This window comes from Gobio gobio, assembly GCF_949357685.1.
Source record: "Gobio gobio genome assembly, chromosome: 6".
NCBI lineage: Eukaryota > Metazoa > Chordata > Actinopteri > Cypriniformes > Gobionidae > Gobio > Gobio gobio.
Window position 1 is genome coordinate 48,837,837 of NC_137102.1, and position 20,844 is coordinate 48,858,680.

The 20,844-nt window shown below is 41.4% G+C and overlaps 2 protein-coding genes across 3 annotated transcripts in view; both read left to right on the top strand.

The window, feature by feature from the left end:
• The first annotated feature begins 40 nt into the window (after nucleotides 1–40).
• Nucleotides 41–14,992, top strand: LOC307128570 (NACHT, LRR and PYD domains-containing protein 1 homolog). Its single transcript, XM_079820481.1, is given in 11 exon segments — nucleotides 41–917; nucleotides 3,920–4,016; nucleotides 6,027–6,233; nucleotides 6,329–6,385; nucleotides 10,845–12,551; nucleotides 12,554–12,576; nucleotides 12,967–13,148; nucleotides 13,265–13,339; nucleotides 13,514–13,657; nucleotides 13,750–13,905; nucleotides 14,080–14,992. Coding segments are annotated over 11 exon segments (3,315 nt in total). The 5' UTR covers nucleotides 41–335; the 3' UTR covers nucleotides 14,165–14,992.
• The window catches only part of LOC307127619 (uncharacterized protein), a 92,655-nt gene continuing 85,898 nt past the window's right edge, over nucleotides 14,088–20,844 (top strand). Inside the window, exon 1 of one of the 2 annotated variants that reach the window (XM_079818965.1) lies at nucleotides 14,088–14,167. The gene's annotated coding sequence lies outside the window, so the exon portion shown is untranslated. The remainder of the gene's footprint in view (nucleotides 14,168–20,844) is intronic. The other variant, XM_079818966.1, reaches the window with a different exon arrangement.

The following is a 20,844-nucleotide window of genomic DNA, read 5'->3' on the forward strand; positions in this document are numbered from 1 at the left end:
TTGTCACCCGCCCATAAAATCTCAAAAGAAGAAGTCCCTGGACACATTTTGCCTGCCAAATCTCAAGATAAGAACCAGGAAACAATTTCAACTTCTCAGTAGAGAGAGAAACGTAAGTGTTGTTGAGCTGTTGTATGTCTCTGTGTAAAATGTGAAATGGCAGAAGCAGGTATTTCTTGAGATCCAGTCTAATCCTATTACTGGAAACATGCATAGAGTGTCTTTTTGGGACTTTCACTTTATTTAAGAAAAAAAGCGGTGTTAGCTGGAATGGTTGAGTGTAGCACTGTTTAGGCTGTTGTTGTTCTGCTGTGTGCATTTGTGTTCACAGAAAAATGGCAGCAGCCAGTAGTTCAGAGGCTGAGGATCAGGTCATCTGTTCAATCTGTTTGGATCTACTGGAGGATCCAGTGACCATTCCCTGTGGACACAGTTACTGCATGAGCTGCATTGCAGACTACTGGGATCAGGATGATCAGAAGGGAGTCTACAGCTGTCCTCAGTGCAGCCAGACCTTCACTCCAAGACCTGATTTATATAAAAACAAAACGCTGACTGACATGGTGGACAAACTCAAGAAGACAAAACTACAAGCTGCTCGTCCTGTTTGGAGTTTTGGTAGAGATGTGGAGTGTGACGTTTGCACTGTTGACAAAAACAAATCCATCAAATCCTGTCTGGTGTGTCTGAAATCTTACTGTCACAATCACCTCAAAGAACATGACAGTTTTTTTCAAGATGAGAGACACAAAGTAATAGATGCCTCTAGACGGCTGCAGGAGATGATCTGCCCTCAACATAATAAACCGCTGGAATATTTTTGTTGGACTGACCAGCAGTGCATATGTTATCTGTGTATGAAGGACGAGCACAAACACCACAAGACTGTAACAGCAGCAGAGATGACTGAGAAACGGGTAAGCAGATGTGGTTATGCTAATGATAACACCTAAACACATTGATTGTTGATTTCTCATAATATTTGATGACTTTTTCTCAATACAACATGAAAAATCTTTTGTTGACACAAAGTAAAAAGCATATTTCAGACCAGAAGCACGTTATGGGAATCTAATATTAAAATATATTAGTGTTGCTTCTTCCTTTTTGCATCAAAATTCCAAAGATTATTTGTACTTTTTCCTTTCCTTTAATCATGTGATTAACAAATGTTTTTTTGTTTCGGTCTGTACTGTATATTATTACATGGATTTAATGTTAATGTGGTTTGTGTACAGAACAATGGCGTAGCCACGGGTATGCCATCTAATAACCAACCAATCGAGTATGGAGTGGGTTTTTCTAAATTTGTGGGTGTTGTCAAACTGATGAGTGTTTATAAATCATGTAATGAAAATGATCCTCTTCATCCGACCTCACCCCTAAACCCAGGGGTCTCCAAACTCCTGGTCCTGGAGGGCCGCTGTCCTGCAGAGTTTAGCTCCAAACCCAATTAAACACACCTGAACCAGTGGCCTTGTAAGACAATGATTAGCTGGTTCAGGTGTGTTTATTTGGGGTTGGAGCTAAACTCTGCTGGACAGTGGTCCTCCAGAACTGGGTTTGGAGACCCCTGCCTAAACCCTACCCACACTATGATGTGGGCAAATCAGGTAATGCAGTGGAAAACGCCCTCTGTTTATGGGCTCGCCCACTGATCTAGTAACTCCTATTACCATCCTGCAGAGACCTATACTTGAACCAATCTGCGAACAGATGCAGACTGTCTGTGACCCCAGGGAGACGTTTGCCGCGCAGAATCTTTGACTAAACCTTGCTGCCCAACAGGGGCTTTAGGTAGGATGGACACCCAGTGGTTGAACTAGGTATTGCAATCCAAATTCAAAATATTGGAGTGGGTTTTTTTATACCGGCCCCCTCCTCCTCAGACTTGAGCACACACATGTGTTCAAAGATCACCCTTTACCAGGGCCGTGCAGAGAGTTCTTCAGGGGCAGGGGCTCAAATGTAAAAAAGGGGCAATATATATATATATTTGGTTTATATTGGTTATATATATATATATATATAATACATACATACATACACACATACACACATACACGCATACCTACATATATCCTTATGCTCATCAAGCCTGCATTTATTTAATCAAAAATACAGAAAAAAATATATATTGTGAAATATTATTACATTGTTCTTTTTATTATGAAAGAATCTTGAAAAGAGTATATGAACTGTTTCCATGATTGACATTAAATCCTCATATTAGTATGATTTCTGAATGATCATGTGACACTGAAGAGTGGAGTAATGATGCTGAAAATCCAGCTGTGATCACAGGAATAAATTATATTTTAAATTATTTTAATAATATTTCACAATATTGCTGTTTTTTATCAAATAAATGCAGGCTTGATGAACATAAGAGACTTCTTTCATAATGCTGCATAATATTAAAAAATGGTAATATAATAAAGTGCTTTCACATAACCATTTCGCCAGAAAACACTTCACATAATAGGCCTGCAGGTGCCGGTGGCACTTGGGTTTTGTTAACTTTGATAGTTTCATGAAATAGTAAACGGTGTATCAATATACATAAATACAAGTGAATTTAACACTACTTACCATTAATGCGACTTTTGCTGCTGCATGGTTTTGTGCAGATTTGTTTGTTGTCAGTTAAAATCCATTTATTCAGTGATGCAATTTATAAAATGAGACAAACCGCAGGAAATCGTTCCACAAACGTTAGTTTGTCTGTCCATGTAATTTTCAACCGATTTATGAATAAGAACATAAAATTACCGCTCCACATCGCCCAATGGAATTTGAACTTGCTTTGCCAGATCACTATTGGTTGGTGTATATACATGACAAACGGGCATTGGTGAATTGTGTAATACTTTAAAATATATCATATATAGATTTGTAATTAAATCAACACATTAGCTCTGATTATGGATGAAAAAAAAAATTATGGTTTATTTTTTCCCGTAAGGCCACACACTCTCTGAAAGGACCATATTTGGCTCGAGAGCCGTTTGCGAAAAGTGGAAAATCAGCAGTCAATCAAAACGCACGCGACCCATAGCAACGCGTTATGGCAACACCTCAACAGAAATTGTCCGACTTTTGAGCCGTTCCTTACTATTGTATACATTGTCATGTTATAATAATCACATTTATTTAGTTTTATTGACCACGATATTATCATTGATGAGGGGCACTTTTGATTCATTTTGAAAAAGGGCAGGGGCTCGAGCACCCAAAGATATGGTGTATTTGAGTTCTTCAAGTCTTCTCGGGTATTTTCATAATAATAAAGCAGTGCTGATTGACATAAACTTTATCATGTGCTGATTGACAATAAAGCAGTGCTGATTGACATAAACTTTATCATGAGTTAAAACATGTTATTAAACGTATTTTGTTGGACAACAGGTTTATGAACCCTTTACATTACTATTTTGTGAAGGTGTTTTTTCAAACGCACGTTATAAGAAGCGACTCAAACTCGCAGTGCTTTCAGACAGAGCAGCGTTTACTACTGATCACAGAGCCGCTCTTCACTAACACACTGGGCATTTATTTATTTTATTAAAATCGCAGCCTTTGCGCTTTCGGAATCGCACATAAGCCAAATCACGATTGCAGTTTGATTTTGATTAATCGTGCAGCCCTATTCTCTATGAATATTTAGCTACAAAGCTCGAATGGTTCTTTTAAAACGATTCCAAACTTGTGCTGAGTGGAAGCACGGGCGCGAATCATCAAGAAGTGAGCAGAGAAAAACTGCATTTTCCATGGACGAAGGAAAGGTTCTCCTAGAGGAATATGTATAGTAAATGTTCTCTTTATGAAACATCTCAAGCTCTTTGTTTTTAATCTTGAAAAAACCTGAATTTAAAAAAGAAAGAAAATTTTGCTGAAGTATTTCTCTTTATGTTTCCAGTCTCTCTCTGCAGAGTCGGTCCCTGTAGACCCGAGTTACATTGAAAATTTAATGATTGAACTGAAAGAAATTGGAGACAAGTTGGACTCTCAATTAGGTAATACATATTACTTACTATTATATTTTGGTACGTAATGTTACTTACTGTTACAAAAGCAGTCTTGCATTATGTACTGTATGAAAACAGAAATGAGAGCAGGGATGTACAGTTCATAATAGCCTTTATTAATGAGTACATCTATACTGCGATTAACTAATGATAAAAGTAGCCTATTATTTAAAGCATGTCATTTAGTTGTGCCAAAAGTGTTTTTGTACCAATTGTGCCTTTTGCTTATCAATAGGTGTGTAAAAAAGGATATGCTGCAAACAGTGGCGGCTGGTGATAATAATTTTTGGGGGGGGTGTTTTTTTTCGGCGGGGGGCAGTATCAAGATCCATGTTGACTAAATTCAAGCAAACTCAATTTCCCACATATAATTGAATGAAGAAAGGAAAAACAAAAGAAAACAGCAACAACAGACTAGCATGTTGACTACTTGAACATACATTTTGCTCTCTTTCTTTCTGGCCAGCAAGTTTCTCAATGACTCTCTGATCAAAGTCAGTCATCTCAGTAGTGTCATGACGTTTGCATATTTCAGTTAGATATTTAAGGTCTCTTACCCCCGTTGTTGTCCACAAAACTTCAGTACCAACACTTATACCAACACTTATTAAGAAATAAAAGACAGGGAAAGCAATAGAGGGCATTGCTAACAACACATCCAGCCAGCCACCTACGTTTCTCATAACAAGCGTGTGAAGCTCTGAGTGCAGCTTCATCCTCTGTCACTGGCCTGCTGCTGGATTTGTAAATCGCGTTTAGCCTTTTTTTTCTTCCAGCGAACGCCTTGTGAAAGAATTTGGTTTAACTGCTGCCATCTCTACGAAAGTGATCATCCTAATAAGGTTTTGCCGGAGTCGGAGTTACTGTGTCGCCCACGCACTTTCGCTTTAGTTGCCAAGAACGGAAAGTTGAATGACAGGTGACGAGAACCAATCAGATTGGATAAAATAACACACATCCAATTCTTATTCGCCAGGGACGCAGCGACCTGCGTCCGGAAGAGAATCTTTAAGAAACCAATTAGAGACCAGCTTCAGGTCACATGCTGCCCGTAGATTTTTGTACTCAGACCGGCGTCCCTCGCGCATGAAACCGCATGAAACCGCATGAAACCTATTGAAGAACATATAAAATAGTTAACCGATCAAAGACAGTTTTTGTTAAATACTGAGGCTCTTACTAACAGCCGGCACATCGTATGAGTAAACTATTTTATTTTTGTTTCATTTTTATATCATTTTTGTATATATGTATATTTCTGGAATTTTGATGGGGGCGGCGCCCCAGCTGGCTGGGATGACAAAGTCACTGGATGACAAAGTCACTGGCTGCAAATCATATACAACAGATAGGGGTGCTACATATGATATACAAAAGCACAAGACTGCCTCAGCTTATATAACAGATGAGCTTTTTATTACTGACAGGCTATTTAACTGGCTTAGTACGCATTAATACAAAGAAAATGTAATTATGCCTTAGAAAACTTTAAACTTCAAATCAGGTGAGGAGAATCTGCTGTTTGTTCTGCAGAGACCACATCCTCTGCGGCTCAGTTACTTGGACCAATCATATTGTCTTTTACCTTTTAAACAAATCAAACAAATTATATTTAATAAATCAAATATATATTCGACTAAACCCCACTTCATTTCCGTGGAACTCTTTGAAACAGGTTAGTCTTGACAGGCTTAGAAATTTAAATAGCCTAGTCCTAGATTATCATCTGAATTCATGTTTTGGGGTTATCCACAAAAATGAGCAAGAGCAACCTTGAAAGAGATCAGCCGGAGTGATGCAAGGGTATCTATTAAGATAAACTACATTTGTATGTAAATTGACAAATGAATTTTTTTTTTTTTTCAAAGAATTTTGACAAACAAAAAATATTGGATAATGGAAGTGCTATCAATAATGCTTTAAGACTGCTGAAGAAAACTCCATGTTTATAGGCCAGTGAAAGTTGCATTGTAATAAATTGTATTAATTTGTCCCTAGAGGCCAATTTGTTGGATGATAACTCTGCAATGGCTATTCAAATGGCTCCTTCATTGAAGCAAACTGGAGATGAGATGAGAAGTGATGGCATTTTAGATGATAAACTGAGAAATATGTTTGAATCATTAAACTCTGGAGGCAAGAAAGTCAAAAGTGCCTTTTATAATTTGCTGGAAAAACGTCAACTACACCTCTTCGAAGACCTGGGTAAGAGAACAATTGTCATTTATGAAAGAGATCTATGAGCTCAATGTGCAGCTACAGGTTTAATCTATGACCTGTGCTGTGGTTGATTTTAACAGGGGGTGTCAACAGGAGACTCAAGCTTTCTGATCCTGAATCCCAAGGTCCATATAAAAGTGAGTTTACCTTGTTATTGGTAGGCATTAGGGGGTGGGGGTCAGAAAATTCAACTGGAAATAAATACTGACGTAGAAAATATGCACAATTTTAATAATCTTGTCTAATGTCCTGTGACCTAATATAGATGGTATTAAATGTGGCACTGCACAAGAGCCTGAAAATAATTTTGTATTTTGATTATGTATTTTATCAACTGATCTATAATGACTGGTTTGCTAATGACGTTCTAAACTGCCATGAGGCAGTGAAGCCACCGGAAGTGTTAGAGCGGCCATCTTACTATTCCCTACCGACAGAGGGCATCATTGACTAAAATCACCCACTTTGCAGCGTCTCGGTCTCACAGGATTAGTTTTACGATATACAGTGGGGAGAACAAGTATTTGATACACTGCCGATTTTGCAGGTTTGCCCACTTACAAAGCATGTAGAGGTTTGTAATTTTTATCAGAGGTACTCTTCAACTGTGAGAGACGGAAAATCACATTGTATGATTTAATTTGCATTTTATTGCATGACATAAGCATTTGATACATCAGAAAAGCAGAACTTAATATTTGGTACAGAAACCTTTGTTTGCAATTACAGAGATCATACGTTTCCTGTAGTTCTTGACCAGGTTTGCACACACTGCAGCAGGGATTTTGGCCCACTCCTCCATACAGACCTTCTCCAGATCCTTCAGGTTTGGGGCTGTCGCTGGGCAATACGGACTTTCAGCTCCCTCCAAAGATTTTCTATTGGGTTCAGATCTGGAGACTGGCTAGGCCACTCCAAGGACCTTGAGATGCTTCTTACGGAGCCACTCCTTAGTTGCCCTGGCTGTGTGTTTCGGGTCGTTGTCATATATCGAAATCAGGCTCATATAAGTGTCAGGAAAACATGATTCCAGGCTGCATGTAAATATCTATGGATCACTGGATCTTTGGTAAGTTGTAAGGAACACTTACACTGGAATGTAGATTCCAACCTATAGTTTAAACTGATAACCGTTTGTTTTACTCGCATGTTCCCCTATTAACTCCAGTCATACAGCAGCTCTTCTGCCACTCAGTCCCTGCTGAGGGGGCGTGCTCCGGTGGGAAAGTGACATCGATGCATACTCTCCGCGTCCAGACACGCCTCGCACGCAGTCGTATCCGCACAGCTTTCAAAGTACACTCAACCACGGATGTGTGTGGATGGCCAAGTTGTACATGGGATATAGTATTTGGGTTAATAACAAGCTTTCTCATTGGTCATTATGTATGTGTACATACGTATGAGGAAGTGTTCAGTACACAGAAACAGAAAACACATGCAAGTCTAGCGTGGTCCATGACATGGTGTCAGAAGCGGGACTCATTGCTGGCTGCCCTCAACAGGAGGATTCACTGCCGGACGCCAGAGGGCGGAGGAGGATCGAACCGTCCACCAAGCGTACAGTACCATCGCATTGATCCGTGAGGAAGAGCCTCGTGGTGGGTTGAGGCCTGAGCGGCAGTGCGTCGGGGGACCGGACCCAATTTTTTTTCTTTTGTTTCCTCTCTCCACTCTCTCGTCCTGTCACTTTCTGTGTCTCCATCTCCTGTTTCTCTCATCTCCTTTGTCCATACCCCTAGACACAGAAGACGTGGAGACTGGGCCCCCGGGGGAGGAGGGGGGAGTAGGCGTCATCTCGGGTGTACCCCCCAGCCTGCAAGGGTGATGGGGTTATGTTGCGAGGTGGGTGAGCGAGAGACATGGGAGGAGCGAGTGAGACCGGTGCGTTGAGAATAAACGTCATCTGCCAGTCCTCTCACGAGGGAGCCTGGAGGCATATAAGGAAGAGCAACACCAGTGAAGGACGAGAGAGGACCAGGCCTGAATTTACACTGTGTTTTATTTAAGTTTTGTTTATTTATCTCAATGCTTATGAAACAGGAACAGGAACTTGATAGAATGGAGTGGCTGGGAGTGATTGAAGAGGTTTCAGAGCCCACCCCATGTTGTGCCCCAATGGTGCCAGTCACTTAAAGGAAAGGAGACATTAGCATATGCATGGTGAGATCAAGTCTTTTCCAGTCTGGATTCAGTCAGTGGTTTCTGGCAGATTCCACTGTATGACGCCAGCAAGAGGTTGACTACTTTCATAACCCCCTTTAAGAGGTACTGTTTTTGTCGTTTGCCGTTCGGCATAACTAGCGCACCAGAGATATTTCAGAAACGCATGACTGAGCTTCTTCAGAATGTCGAGGGAGTGTGCTGCTACATGGATGACATCTTGGTATATGGTTGTACATGTGAAGATGAACATGACCATAGACTTGATGAAGAAAAAAATATATAGAAAAAAGAAAAATGCATCTTTAGCGAAAGGAACTCGGTTTTGTGGGACACAGTCTCAGTCAAGAGGGCATCAGACCCGACCCAGAAAAGGTCTGTGCTATTCAGGACCTCAACAAACCCAAAAATCTGAAAAAAACCCGGATGCTGGGTATGATTAATTACCTTTACCGTTACCTGCCACACATCACTACTGTGCTACAGCCATTGAATGAGCTACTTTAAGCTGATGCAGTGTGGAGATGGGATAAGAGTCAAGAGGAGGCGTTCGCAAAAGTTAAAGAAATGTTGGTTGCGGCCCCAGTGCTGGCGAATTACGACGTGAACAAGCCAACAATCGTCACTGCCGATGCCAGCAGTTACGGAATGGGGTAGCACTGCTTCAAGAGCATGATGGGACGATGCTTCCAGTGGTCTTCTGTTCCCGTACTATCACAGCTGCTGAGAAGCGCTACGCCCAAATCGAAAAGGAGTGTTTGGCTTCGGTTTGGACGTGCAAAAACGATATCTTTGTGGTTTGGAGTCCTTTTAAAGTACTCAACAATCACAAACCTTTATCCCCCTTGATAATACAGAAAAACCTTGAATACACAAAAACCTTGAGGTCCCCATTCACGTCAATGACTCCTAATTAGGATGATGCGCTTTAACCCAGTGGCAGTGTATACCTCAGGAAAGTCTCTGCTTATAGCAGACACACTGTCCAGACACCCCCGGCCAACTCAGAACCGTCGGAAGTCGAGCCTACATAGCTGGAGTTGAAGAACACTTTCCGGCTTCATCTCAGAAGCTACTGCAGATAGCTGATGCTACGAAAGCAGATGAGGAGCTTTAAAGCATGCTTAATTATGTCCGGCAAGGTTGGCCTAGACATGTAAAAGTGGTGCCTGTCGATTCTACTTTAGCCAACAGGGCTTTTTGAGCAATTAGACAAGGCTTCTCTTGTGATCCCAATTAAGATGAGAGATTAAGTACTTGCTTGCATTCACGAAGGCCACCGAGGACTTAACAAGTGTCGCGAGCGGGCTCGCCTATCAGTATGGTGGCCAGGCAAAACGTAAAGTGAGTCAATGCCAGTTGTGTCCGATTAATAGGCCAACTCAACGAAAGGAGCCATTACTGGTGACAAAGTTACCCCCAGGTCCATGAAGACACCTTGGGGTAGATCTTTGTGAAGTAGGTGGCCATTAATACCTTGTAGTAGCAGGGTCAGAGCTAGGTGGTGGCCAGGGGTTGCCTAAGCTTGGCCACCGCTTTGGCCACCCCGCTCACAACTGGTGTCTGTATCTTTTTTCTGTATTTTTTTGACAACAATCGTGTTCATATAAACGCAGATCCGTCTCTTTAAGAACACAAAAACGGGAGACTTTTCATACATGCAATCAAACTTCACCTCAGCGCGAGGTGCATATCAAACGAGTGTGGAAAGGGTACAGGCGCTGAATGAGTTTCAGCAGAACAACAGTGAACGGCGAACAAAAAAGTTTTTGCTTGCTGTTTTACTGCCTCTAGTTTTAATTTCTGTTGGAAATAACTGCATTGGTTTATGTACTGGTACGTATTTTGCAGAAATGTTGCCACATTTTTTCCAATGAGCCTGTGTTGAGAAATACATTCTCAAAGGTTTTGTGAACAGCCTATATCTACTCTTTCAAAGTGTCATACACAATAATGCAGCTTTACACAATTACATTCATGTAAAATTAGCTATAATATGGGTAATCCATGGGTGATATGGACTACTTTATTGCCTTCATACTTTTGTAATCCTGACAAACTGTAATATTATGAAATCTAATTACTATTTAAAATGACTGTTTCTTTTCAAATATATATAGGCCTATTTATCTCTTAGGTAATAGAAAAATTCAATTTTCAATGGCCATTAGTCTAGTCTTTGTGTTACATGATCCTTCAGAAATCAACACTTCATGGCGCTGAAGAAAATTTCTTATTTTTCTTAGTTGAAAATGGTTTTGCTGTTTAATGAAGTATGGAAAGTGTGAAATGGTTTTGAATAAATAGAAAGTAAAAGAAAAAACGATTTATTTGAAACCGTTAAAGATTCCTTTTGAAACACTAGCAATTTAACTGTTTGTTACTGTTCTTTGGGTGGTTAAAAATAATTAAAATCACTTTTTTTTTTTGTAGATTGGAGTGACATGATTCTTCAGTATAAGGCTTCAGTCATTGACAGATGTAAGTTTGTGACAGAGTATCACCATCCATCTGATGAATGTGTGGAACTGGCTGCCCGTTACACTGAACCCGTGATCATTCAGAGGAGCAAAGAGCAGACTGAGAAATACTGTCAAGAATATGTGAATATGTTGTCTGTGTTTGCTTCATCTCAGCTGTTATCAAATGACAAGAATCACAGCGTCAGAATAGACCAGCTGTTCAGTCCCGACAGTGATGGAAACACACCGAAAACTGTGATTCTCAGTGGAGATTCTGGAAGAGGTAAATCCTTCACGTTACAGAAGATCATGTTGGACTGGGCATCTGGAGAACTTTACTCTGAAAACTTTGAGGCAGTTTTTTTGTTGAAGTGTGAAGAGCTGAAGTGTATTTCTGAGCAGATGAGCTTGATCGATCTCTTGAGCTGGAGTTGCAGTTTAACATCAGATCAGATCTCACAGATACTAAAGTTAACACCGGAGAAAGTCCTCTTCCTTATTGATGGAATGGATGAGTATGTATCTCATTCACCTATTAATTTCGTGTTACATCACACTAATCCATCTGATAGAGTCCAACCAATGGTCACTCTTTGGAACCTATTACGGGGATTTTTGCTGCTTAAATCATTCATGGTTGTCACCACAAGATCTATAGTTGCTGATGCAGTCATGAATCTCCTCAAAGGACCTCAGCGTTTCACTGAGATTGTGGGCTTCTCTGAGAGAGGGGTGAAGGAGTACTTCCACAAGTTCTTTCAGGATGAGCAACTCTTCAAGAAAACATATGAGAGTGTGAAAGCAAATGAAAGCCTCATGACTGCCTGCTCTGTGCCTTTGCTGTGTTGGATGGTCTGTTTTTGTCTGAAGAAGTACTTTATTGATGATGATGATCATGTGATGGCAGAACTAAAGACAATCACCTCCATATATGTGCACTGTGTGTCCTCTCTACTGGAGCATCATGGCCAGAGTCAGTCTGCCCTCACCATGCTGAGGAGTCTGGGTCAGCTGGCAGAGAGAGGGATGAAGAAGCGAGAAGGTCTTTTTGTTGAACAGAGTGTGACTGCGACTGGCTTAGATCCTGCTACTAGTCTGTTCTTGTGTAAAGATAGTTTGAAAAGAAAAAACAGACTGGAGCCAGTGTTCAGGTTTATGCATCCAGGTTTTCAGGAGTTTTTCACGGGTCTTTATTATGTTTACCTGGATGAAAAAGTGTCCTGGGAAAAAGTCAGTGCACTGTTGAATTCACTGAAATATGAGGGTATAATCAACAGACCATCTCCAGAAAGAAGATCAAATCCCATCCCTTCAGTCATGATGTTTCTCTGTGGTCTCTTAAATGAGGAGGCGAGCAGCTCATTCTTTAAAAAGATCAAGTGGACTGTGCCTCACACCATGAAACTGAAGAAAGGCCTGCAGGATAGTATCTTTACAATGAAAAAACAGCATGGATGTGAACTGTTTGCTCTACACTGTATGTATGAGCTCCATGATGAGGTGTTCATGAGGAGAGCTTTGGCAGATTGGGTATCCATGGATCTGTCTAACATTTCCCTGAGGAGCACAGACTGTTGGGTGCTGCTGTACTGTCTTCAGTGCTGTCCACACATCAGAGAACTGAACCTCATGTACTGTGATTTAACAGCTGATCAACTCAAGATTCTTCAGCCGGCACTCGTATGTGTGAGACACTGAGGTCAGTGTGATGCATGAATAAATGCCTTGTGGATTGAAACTTAATGATTTATTGAAATTTATTACAATTATAAATGCTGAATATTTGTACTTAAATTACTTTTATGTCAGTGACATAATAATAATTAAATATGAAATGTTAATAATAGAAAATAGTATAACAGAGATAATCCGTAAAGACCCTTAATACTGTGGATTTCTTAAAATATGAGACATATATTTTGCCTCTGATTACGTGAAAAGGAAAGTTTAGATTGTAGTTGTTTGAAAATGTTTTAATATTTGCTAGGAAAGCATTGAAGAGGACATTTTTTACTTGACATTTTTAGAATCAATAAATCAGAAAAGTGTGAAAACAACATGAATAGAAAGGTGACATGTCTATCCACAAAAAGTTTAAACTAGATTTCTCCTTTCCTTTATCTTGGATATGCTTTTTGACATGGACCCAAATATCATATTTATGTCGTTTTAAAATGATTTTTGTTTTTGACTCAAGGTTCTCAGTGAAACACCTTCCAGAAGTTGGAGATTTGATCCAGATTCTTGCTGAAACAAAACTCTTGAAAAAACTAAAGTCATTTTAACAAACATCCTACTTCCAATACAGCCATATGAAATATTTAAACAACTAATACATTTCTGAATTTAAATAACTTGTTTGAAACATTATCTGTTCTTCTGTCTTGGTAGAGTTCAAGAGGATGAATACAGTACTGAGAGTCCCAGAGGGAAGCTTGACCTGACAGTCACTCCTAGAGAAAATTTGTGAGAAACTATTGCACACAAACCGTAAACTTTCTTATCAATAATAATTAATAGCATAATTATATAATCTTATATATATTCATGTATATTTTAGAACACAGCAGATATCCTTCTTACTGAGTGTATGTTGCTGTTATTAACTGTCCCTCTGTATCTCTGTCTGGTCTGTTTCAGGTTGTCTTTGAGCTCCTCAGAGCAGAATCCATCATTTCCAGCAGTCTTAAACATCAGTCTGACATGTTCACACTCAGACATATCCAGCACTGACTGGACACTCTTCTTACAGACACTCAGCAAGTCAGGAAAACAAGCAGAAGAGTAAGAAAAATATTCCTTTTGCCATTACTCTATGTATCTCATCAGTAGCTTTACTGTTACTCAAACATTTGTTGTCAAATATATTTGTGCAGCTCTTCATCTCTCGAGAATCATGTCAGTTTGCTGCTGTCTTCATTTCCCTCTGTGGGTTTGAAAACATTGGATCTGAAGGTGTTCGGTCTGAATGAGAGCCGAGCTTCTGGGATCATTTCCCTCGTCCAGACCTGCACTAGTCTACAGGAACTCCGGTACGAGCATTTGCATGACTGACAGGACAGAATATTAAATCGGACAAACTATAAATCTATGTGGCCATTAAAGATTTTTTCATCATAAATAATACTTTAAAAAGTATAGCCTGTATTGCATGTATTATGAAGACTTGTTTGCTTATTACTGTCTGTGTAACTGCAATATTGTAGTGTCTGTGTCACTGGTTTGCTGTTGGAGGAGGGCTTCATATTACTGAAGAAATCACTGACAGATCCACACTGCAGTGACCATTGAAGGGTTTGTGCATTTGACTTCATCCATAAAAACCATTAAAGGTAGGGTAGGTAGGATTTGGTTAAAAAACTTTTTTTCCAAATTTGTTTAAACTTTCTTTATATATCAATACATAATTAAAATGTAAGTACTCTGAAAAAGAAAGTATGAAAATTGAGTGTCTGTAGACCTCTCACGACTGTTTTAAAGACAGCTCATTATTTCCATTCACTCCACCTTCTCCCTTCTGGGCTCTTTCCAAAGCCACGCCCCCAAAACACGACCGCTCAGCTGACGCATTATTTACCTGAGAGCGGAGAAGAAGTGCATGTAGTGACATCATGTCAGAATCACATGTAATAAAAAAATCTAACTTTATCATTATGAATATAAACAAATAAGATGTCTTTTAGTACTCACTCTCAAGCTAGAATAACGATACTGGTAAAGTTTAAAATACACACACAACACAGTGTCTATGACACACACAGATACAAGATGTAAACATTGGTAGAGTAAATAAAAACAAACCAAGGGCCGAAATAAACGTGCAGGTAAAGTTCCCGGTGAACATGGTAGAAGAGTTTAGACAGAGGGTAGTAGCTAAAGCTAACTTAGTTCTAAAAAAAGTTCCTGGATGCGGTGTACTAGCTTTTACACATGCATTTTGTTATCTAAAGTTACATTTTGCGAAATTCAACACGACAGCGATCAACTTGAGCTAAGCATATTGAGTATTTATCATCTCTACTAATGGCTCGCTAAGTGTATAACATTTTTACTTTATGCTAAGTAATGTTATGTTAGCTATATTAGGCAGCTACGTGTGCTAGTGAGACATGCTTCATGAAAACATAAACCAAAAAAATGTATAATCGAAATGAAAGATTACCTGTCCAGCAGAAATACAGCCTCTTGAACTCAAACGGGTGCGCCAGGGTTGCCAGGTTTTCACAACAAAATCCGCCCAATTGCTACTCAAAACTAGCCCAAAACAAGCTCAATCGTGTTTCTCCGGTAAAAATCGGGGTAAAATATGTCTTTTTGGTAGGGCTGGCTGCTAAAATTCGCAAATCCCGGGGCAAAACATCACATAATTGGGGTCGCTTCAACCCGCGGACTTGAAAAACAGCCCGCGGCAACAGTGTTTGAAGTAGCCCGACTTGCCAACAGTGGGGTGCGCGCATGTGGGCAGATCCTGGAGCAAAAGCGGTGGTAGCCATGGTAGCGAGAGAGAGTGACAGTCGCCCAAGCCAATCACTTGTTTCGGCCCGGTGTTTATTACAGATTAAAAAGTCTAGAGTCACTCAATTTTTCAGAGTACTTAAATTTTAATTATGTATTGACATATAAAGACAGTTTAAACAAATTTGGACAAAAGTGTTTTAGATCAGACTTACCTACCCCAAAAGTAGGTAAAGTCCTACTTAAGTCTATGGAATGCCCTCTGCCTGTCCTTCCCCTCCCCCCTCACTCTCACTTTCTCACTCTCTGTGTGTGTGTGTGTGTGTGTGTGTGTGTGTGTGTGTGTGTGTGTGTGTGTGTGTGTGTGTGTGTGTGTCTTTCTCTCTTGATGAAGATAATTTAACCCTTCATATAGGCTATCACATATACCTATCACTTGAAATAAAAACATCATGTGATGTGTTTGCCAAGATCACGTATGATGCATATGTCTTTAAATTAATTATTTACTGATATAATATAAATGTATTAAAACGTAAATTTCACATGATTTTATAAAAAGATATTAAAATCATCTTTGCTGTTTCTGTGATTTGTCTCCATTTATTAATTTTGTAATTTATTTTTTATATTGGACCACACATATTGATTTCAAATATATTCAAAATAATGTTTTCAGAGAGTGAAATTAAAAAAAAAATTATCCCACCATTTAGATTTTATTTCTTTTTGTTGTTAAAATCTTGTTAATCTTGTTCAATGTGCAGAGTGCCTCTCTCTCAGTCCTTCCCCTGTCCCCACTCACTCTCAGACTCACCCTGTGTGTGTGTGTTTGAGTGTGTGCGCGCGCACACACATGTGTGTGTGTGTGTGTGGGGGGGGGGTCTCTCTCACCCTGTGAGTTTGTGTGTGTGCCTTTCTCTCTGGATGATGATAATTTACCCCTTTCGTATCATAGACTATCACAAAAAACTATCACTTTAGTGTGAATAAGTAAAAAAGAACTACAAACACCTTGAATTAAATACTGGCCTTCTGGACTTACACAATTTTGAGCAGGAAAAGATAACTTTTATCTATTTTATCCTATGACATTAAAATTAATCTACATTTAAATTACATCATGGGTGTGGCTTGTGGTGATAGTGGCACCAGTTGCTGCGGTAAATGTGGCATATTTGAGCAATTCTAAAATATTCTCCTGTTTAAATGCCTATTGCCTGCCGTGCACAGTTAAGCTGATGCCACCGGCGTGGCGGTGCCACCGGCTTGGGCCCGTCATCGCTGCTCGCAGCTTTAATTATGGTTACACTTAAAATAGCTTCAAATAGATGTAAACTTAAACCCTTAATTGTACTCAGTAGGCCTCTGCTTAGAATGTTACCTGTGAGAGTGAGAGAGAGAGAGACAGAAAGAGGGGTAGAGAGAGAGAAAGAAAGAAAGAAAGAAAGAAAGAAAGAAAGAAAGAAAGAAAGAAAGAAAGAAAGAAAGAAAGAAAGAAAGAAAGAAAGAGAGAGCTAAAGAGCAGCTCTCTCTAGAGAAAGCAGAGAATCCAAAGAGCCCGAACTACAGTTGAAATCCTCTTTTATCCTCCTCCCTGATGTCACCAAACTCAAATATGACTCTTTTAAAACTGACCAATCAGACCAAACCGTAAGACGTTTGAAAGTAACCAATCAGACGAAACTTTACCCATTATACCAAAGGTGTGAAAAACATTTGGCCAGCAAGCCATTCTTTTGTCCTTAGAAATCCCAAATGGCCCTTCTGATGGCGTTAAGGGGGGAGGAGGTTGAGTCAATTTCTTGGTCACGACAATGGTTGCTAACAGTAAAACAGATGATTTTGTTCTATTTAAATTATCTTTGATTATTTTCCACCTTACAGGAACGATCGAAAGGGCAAAATATTTTATATTACAATACAATATATTGGATATAACGAAATGTAATAATGTTGTTTAAACTATATAATCAATGTAATATGAATAAAACATGAATTTAAGTAAAAAATCGGAACACTATTTAATCCCGGAAGGAGAAGCTTATTATACCAAAAAAAACCTGCCACATTTTTTAGAAATGGCAAACAGTAGGCCTATTATTCGTCTGATATTTTCCAAATCTTAAAACACAAATTCATAGGGCATTATATTGGATTTCTCTATAGGATCTAGATGGAAATGTGCCATGTTAAGCCAATGCACATACTTAAGAAATGCCTTTTTTGTTGTCTAAATAAAATACAGTCAAATGTATTAAAAGTTACACTGCTCATTTGAAATCGACCAATCCGTGCCGTTCACTGTGCTGTTATGCCAAGCATATTTTTGTGCATGTTTGTTGTCATCGAATCACGAATCAGCGATCATTTTGGTATGGGAGTCAGGCATTATCGACTACCACATGCCGCACCGCTTTCAAACACTGTTTTGTTATATTAGGGACAATTTCTCGTTTAGGAAACATTACTCAAAGCTTTTGTCCAGTTATTACTAACGTGAAAAGTATCTGTGTAATAAGTTGAATATGTAGGGATAATTGCTGAACATGAAATTTTAGCAATTACATTAAAGTAGCTATGATAAAGAGGTGAGATATTTAATTATTATGGTTAGCAGAGATGAAAATATCCAAAACATTATAGGCTACTGTAGATAAATATACCCATATCAGTTCATAGGCATTCCTTTGACTAAAATGATCCGTGCTGAATTTGTCTGGTCTGACTGGTGAGAACAGTTCAAACTTACTGGCTGTGGAAATTGGTGGGTGTGGCTCATTATACTATAAGCAAAACGCTGTAAATAACGCGCGCTCTGTGCAACCAAAACAGTGTTTTTTACGCCGTTATATGGCAAGCTGAACAGTGTAAAAAGCAGCGCTTTTCAGGCACACTACAACACCGTCAAAAACGGCGTCATTGATGTATTTCGTGCAATTTTTACAGCTTTTGTAATTCCAACGGCATATTTTGCGGTGCAAATACTGTTTGACTGTAAATGCGATTAATCTATAGCGTAATTCTGACTCTTTTGGCTTGCCTGTTAACGTGTCATTGTTAACGTCATTTACAGGTTAACGCGTAATTCACGTGACAACACGTAACGTCTCGGTTACGTATGGTAACCCTCGTTCCCTGAAGGAACTCCGAGGGAACGGAGTCTGTTATACCGACGAATTGGGATCACTTCAGAGAGCCCCTATCAGCTTCGAGAGTTAGAGAACAGGCCAATGGGCCATTGGCATGCGAGATTTGCATCTCGCGCTCCGCCCCGCGGGTATAAACAGGAAGCGAGAGCATCGCACTGACATTTTTCACTGAGGAGCCGAACTAGTGACTCGGCCATGCAGTGATGGTAAGGAACTGTGGCGACGGGACGTACGTCTCCGTTCCCTCCTTCAGGGAACGAGGGTTACCATACATAACCGAGACGTTCCCTTTCAGTCGGTCACTACGGCGTACGTCGGTTATACCGACGAATTGGGATCCCTATGGAAAACGCCACAGTTACTACCACTTCCAGCGCCCAGCGAGAGCCCCTCAGACCCCGTTCTGATGCGGGCTGGGAAATTCACGCAGGGAGAGTCACACTGCTGTTCCGCAAGACCCACTCAGCAGACTTATTGGATAACGCTGGGAAAGCGTGCCCGGAGGACGCTGCGGGAGCCACATCATGCCTGGAGGGAGTTACCATGTGGAGAATACACGTATGGACTGGCCTTGGGCAGTGCAACATACGGAAGTCCCAGGGGAGGCCCCGGCCTGTTGAAGGCCTGAAGAGCTGCTCTGAGGTCCTAAAGCTTTGCATTCTGTCAACATAGGTCGCATCCTGCCAGCAGGGCGCGAACTGGACAGAGAAAAGCCAGGGCTGGGTCTGCCTCCTCCGAGGGCAGCGCTTGCAGGCTCACCACTTGGTCCCGGAAGGGAGTAGTGGGAACCTTGGGCACATATCCGGGCCGGGGTCTCAGAGTTACCTGAGAGTTGCCTGGCCCGAATTCCAGGCACGATTCGTCGACCGAAAATGCCTGCAGGTCCCCTACCCTCTTAACAGAGGCCAATGCAACCAGGAGTATTGTCTTTAGAGACAAGATTTTAAGCTCAGCTGACTGTAAAGGCTCGAAGGGCGCCCTCTGCAGTGCGGTTAGCACCAGAGTTAAGTCCCAAGAGGGTATAGAGGGAGGGCGAGGCGGATTTAGTCTCCCCACCCCCATCAGGAACCTGACGATTAGATCGTGCTTGCCTAAGGACTCACTATTAACCAGGTCGTGAATTGCCGCGATAGCGGCAACCTACACCTTGAGGGTGGAGGGAGACAGCCTTCGCTCCAACCCGTCTTGAAGAAAAGAGAGCACAGATCTGACCGAACACTTTCGGGGGTCTTCTCGGTGAGAAGAGCTTCAATCGACGAACAGGTTCCACTTATAGCCAACGCATATAGCCGTCTCATAGAGGGGGCTCTGGCAGAAGTGACGGTGTCAACTACCGCTTGCGGTAGGTCACCTAGAACCTCCACGTCCCGTCAAGGGACCAGACATGGTTTCCAGAGGTCCGGACGCGGGTGCCACAGGGTGCCCCGTCTCTGAGTTAGGAGGTCCTTCCTCAGAGGGATGGGCCAAGGAGGTGCTGTCGCGAGGAGCACTAGTTCCGGGAACCAAGTCCTGTTGGGCCAATACGGAGCTACCAAGAGGAGCTGCTCCTCGTCCTCCCTGACCTTGCACAGTGTCTGTGCAAGAAGGCTCACTGGGGGGAATGCATATTTGCGTAGGCCCCGGGGCCAGCTGTGTGCCAGTGCATCCGTGCCGAGGGTTCCCTCAGTCAGGGAATAAAACAACTGGCAGTGGGTCGTGTTGGGGACGGCAAACAGATCGATCTGTGCGGCCCCAAAGCGACTCCAAATCAGCTGGACCACCTGGGGGTGGAGTCTCCACTCTCCGGAGAGCACTGGCAACCGTGACAGCTCGTCGGCCGCACGATTGAGCGGGTCCGGAATGTGAATGGCACGAAGGGACCTCAGATGCTTCTGACTCCACAGGAGGAGATGGCGGGCGAGTTGGGACATGCGGCGGAGCATAGACCACCCTGTTTGTTGATTTTGAAGCGGCTGAGAGTAAGACGAACTGCCAGCAACTCCAGGCAATTGATATGCCATTGCAGTTGGGGCCCCGTCCACAGACCCGAAACTGCAAGCCCGTTGTACGTGGCACCCCAGCCGGTGGATGAGGCATCCGTGGAGACAACAGAATGCCTGGACACTTGTTCTAGAGGCACTCCTGCCCGTAGAAATAAAGGGTCCGACCACGGGCGGAAGGTTTGGCGGCATCTCTGCGTTACTTGGACGCGGAGGGACCCGCTGTGCCACGCCCATCTCGGGACTCGGTCGTGTAGCCAGCGTTGAAGCGGTCTCATATGGAGCAGCCCTAGCGGCGTTATTTCGGCTGCTGCTGCCATATGCCCCAGGAGCCTCTGAAATTGTTTCAGTGGTACCGCTGTGCTGCGTTTGAATGAATTCAAGC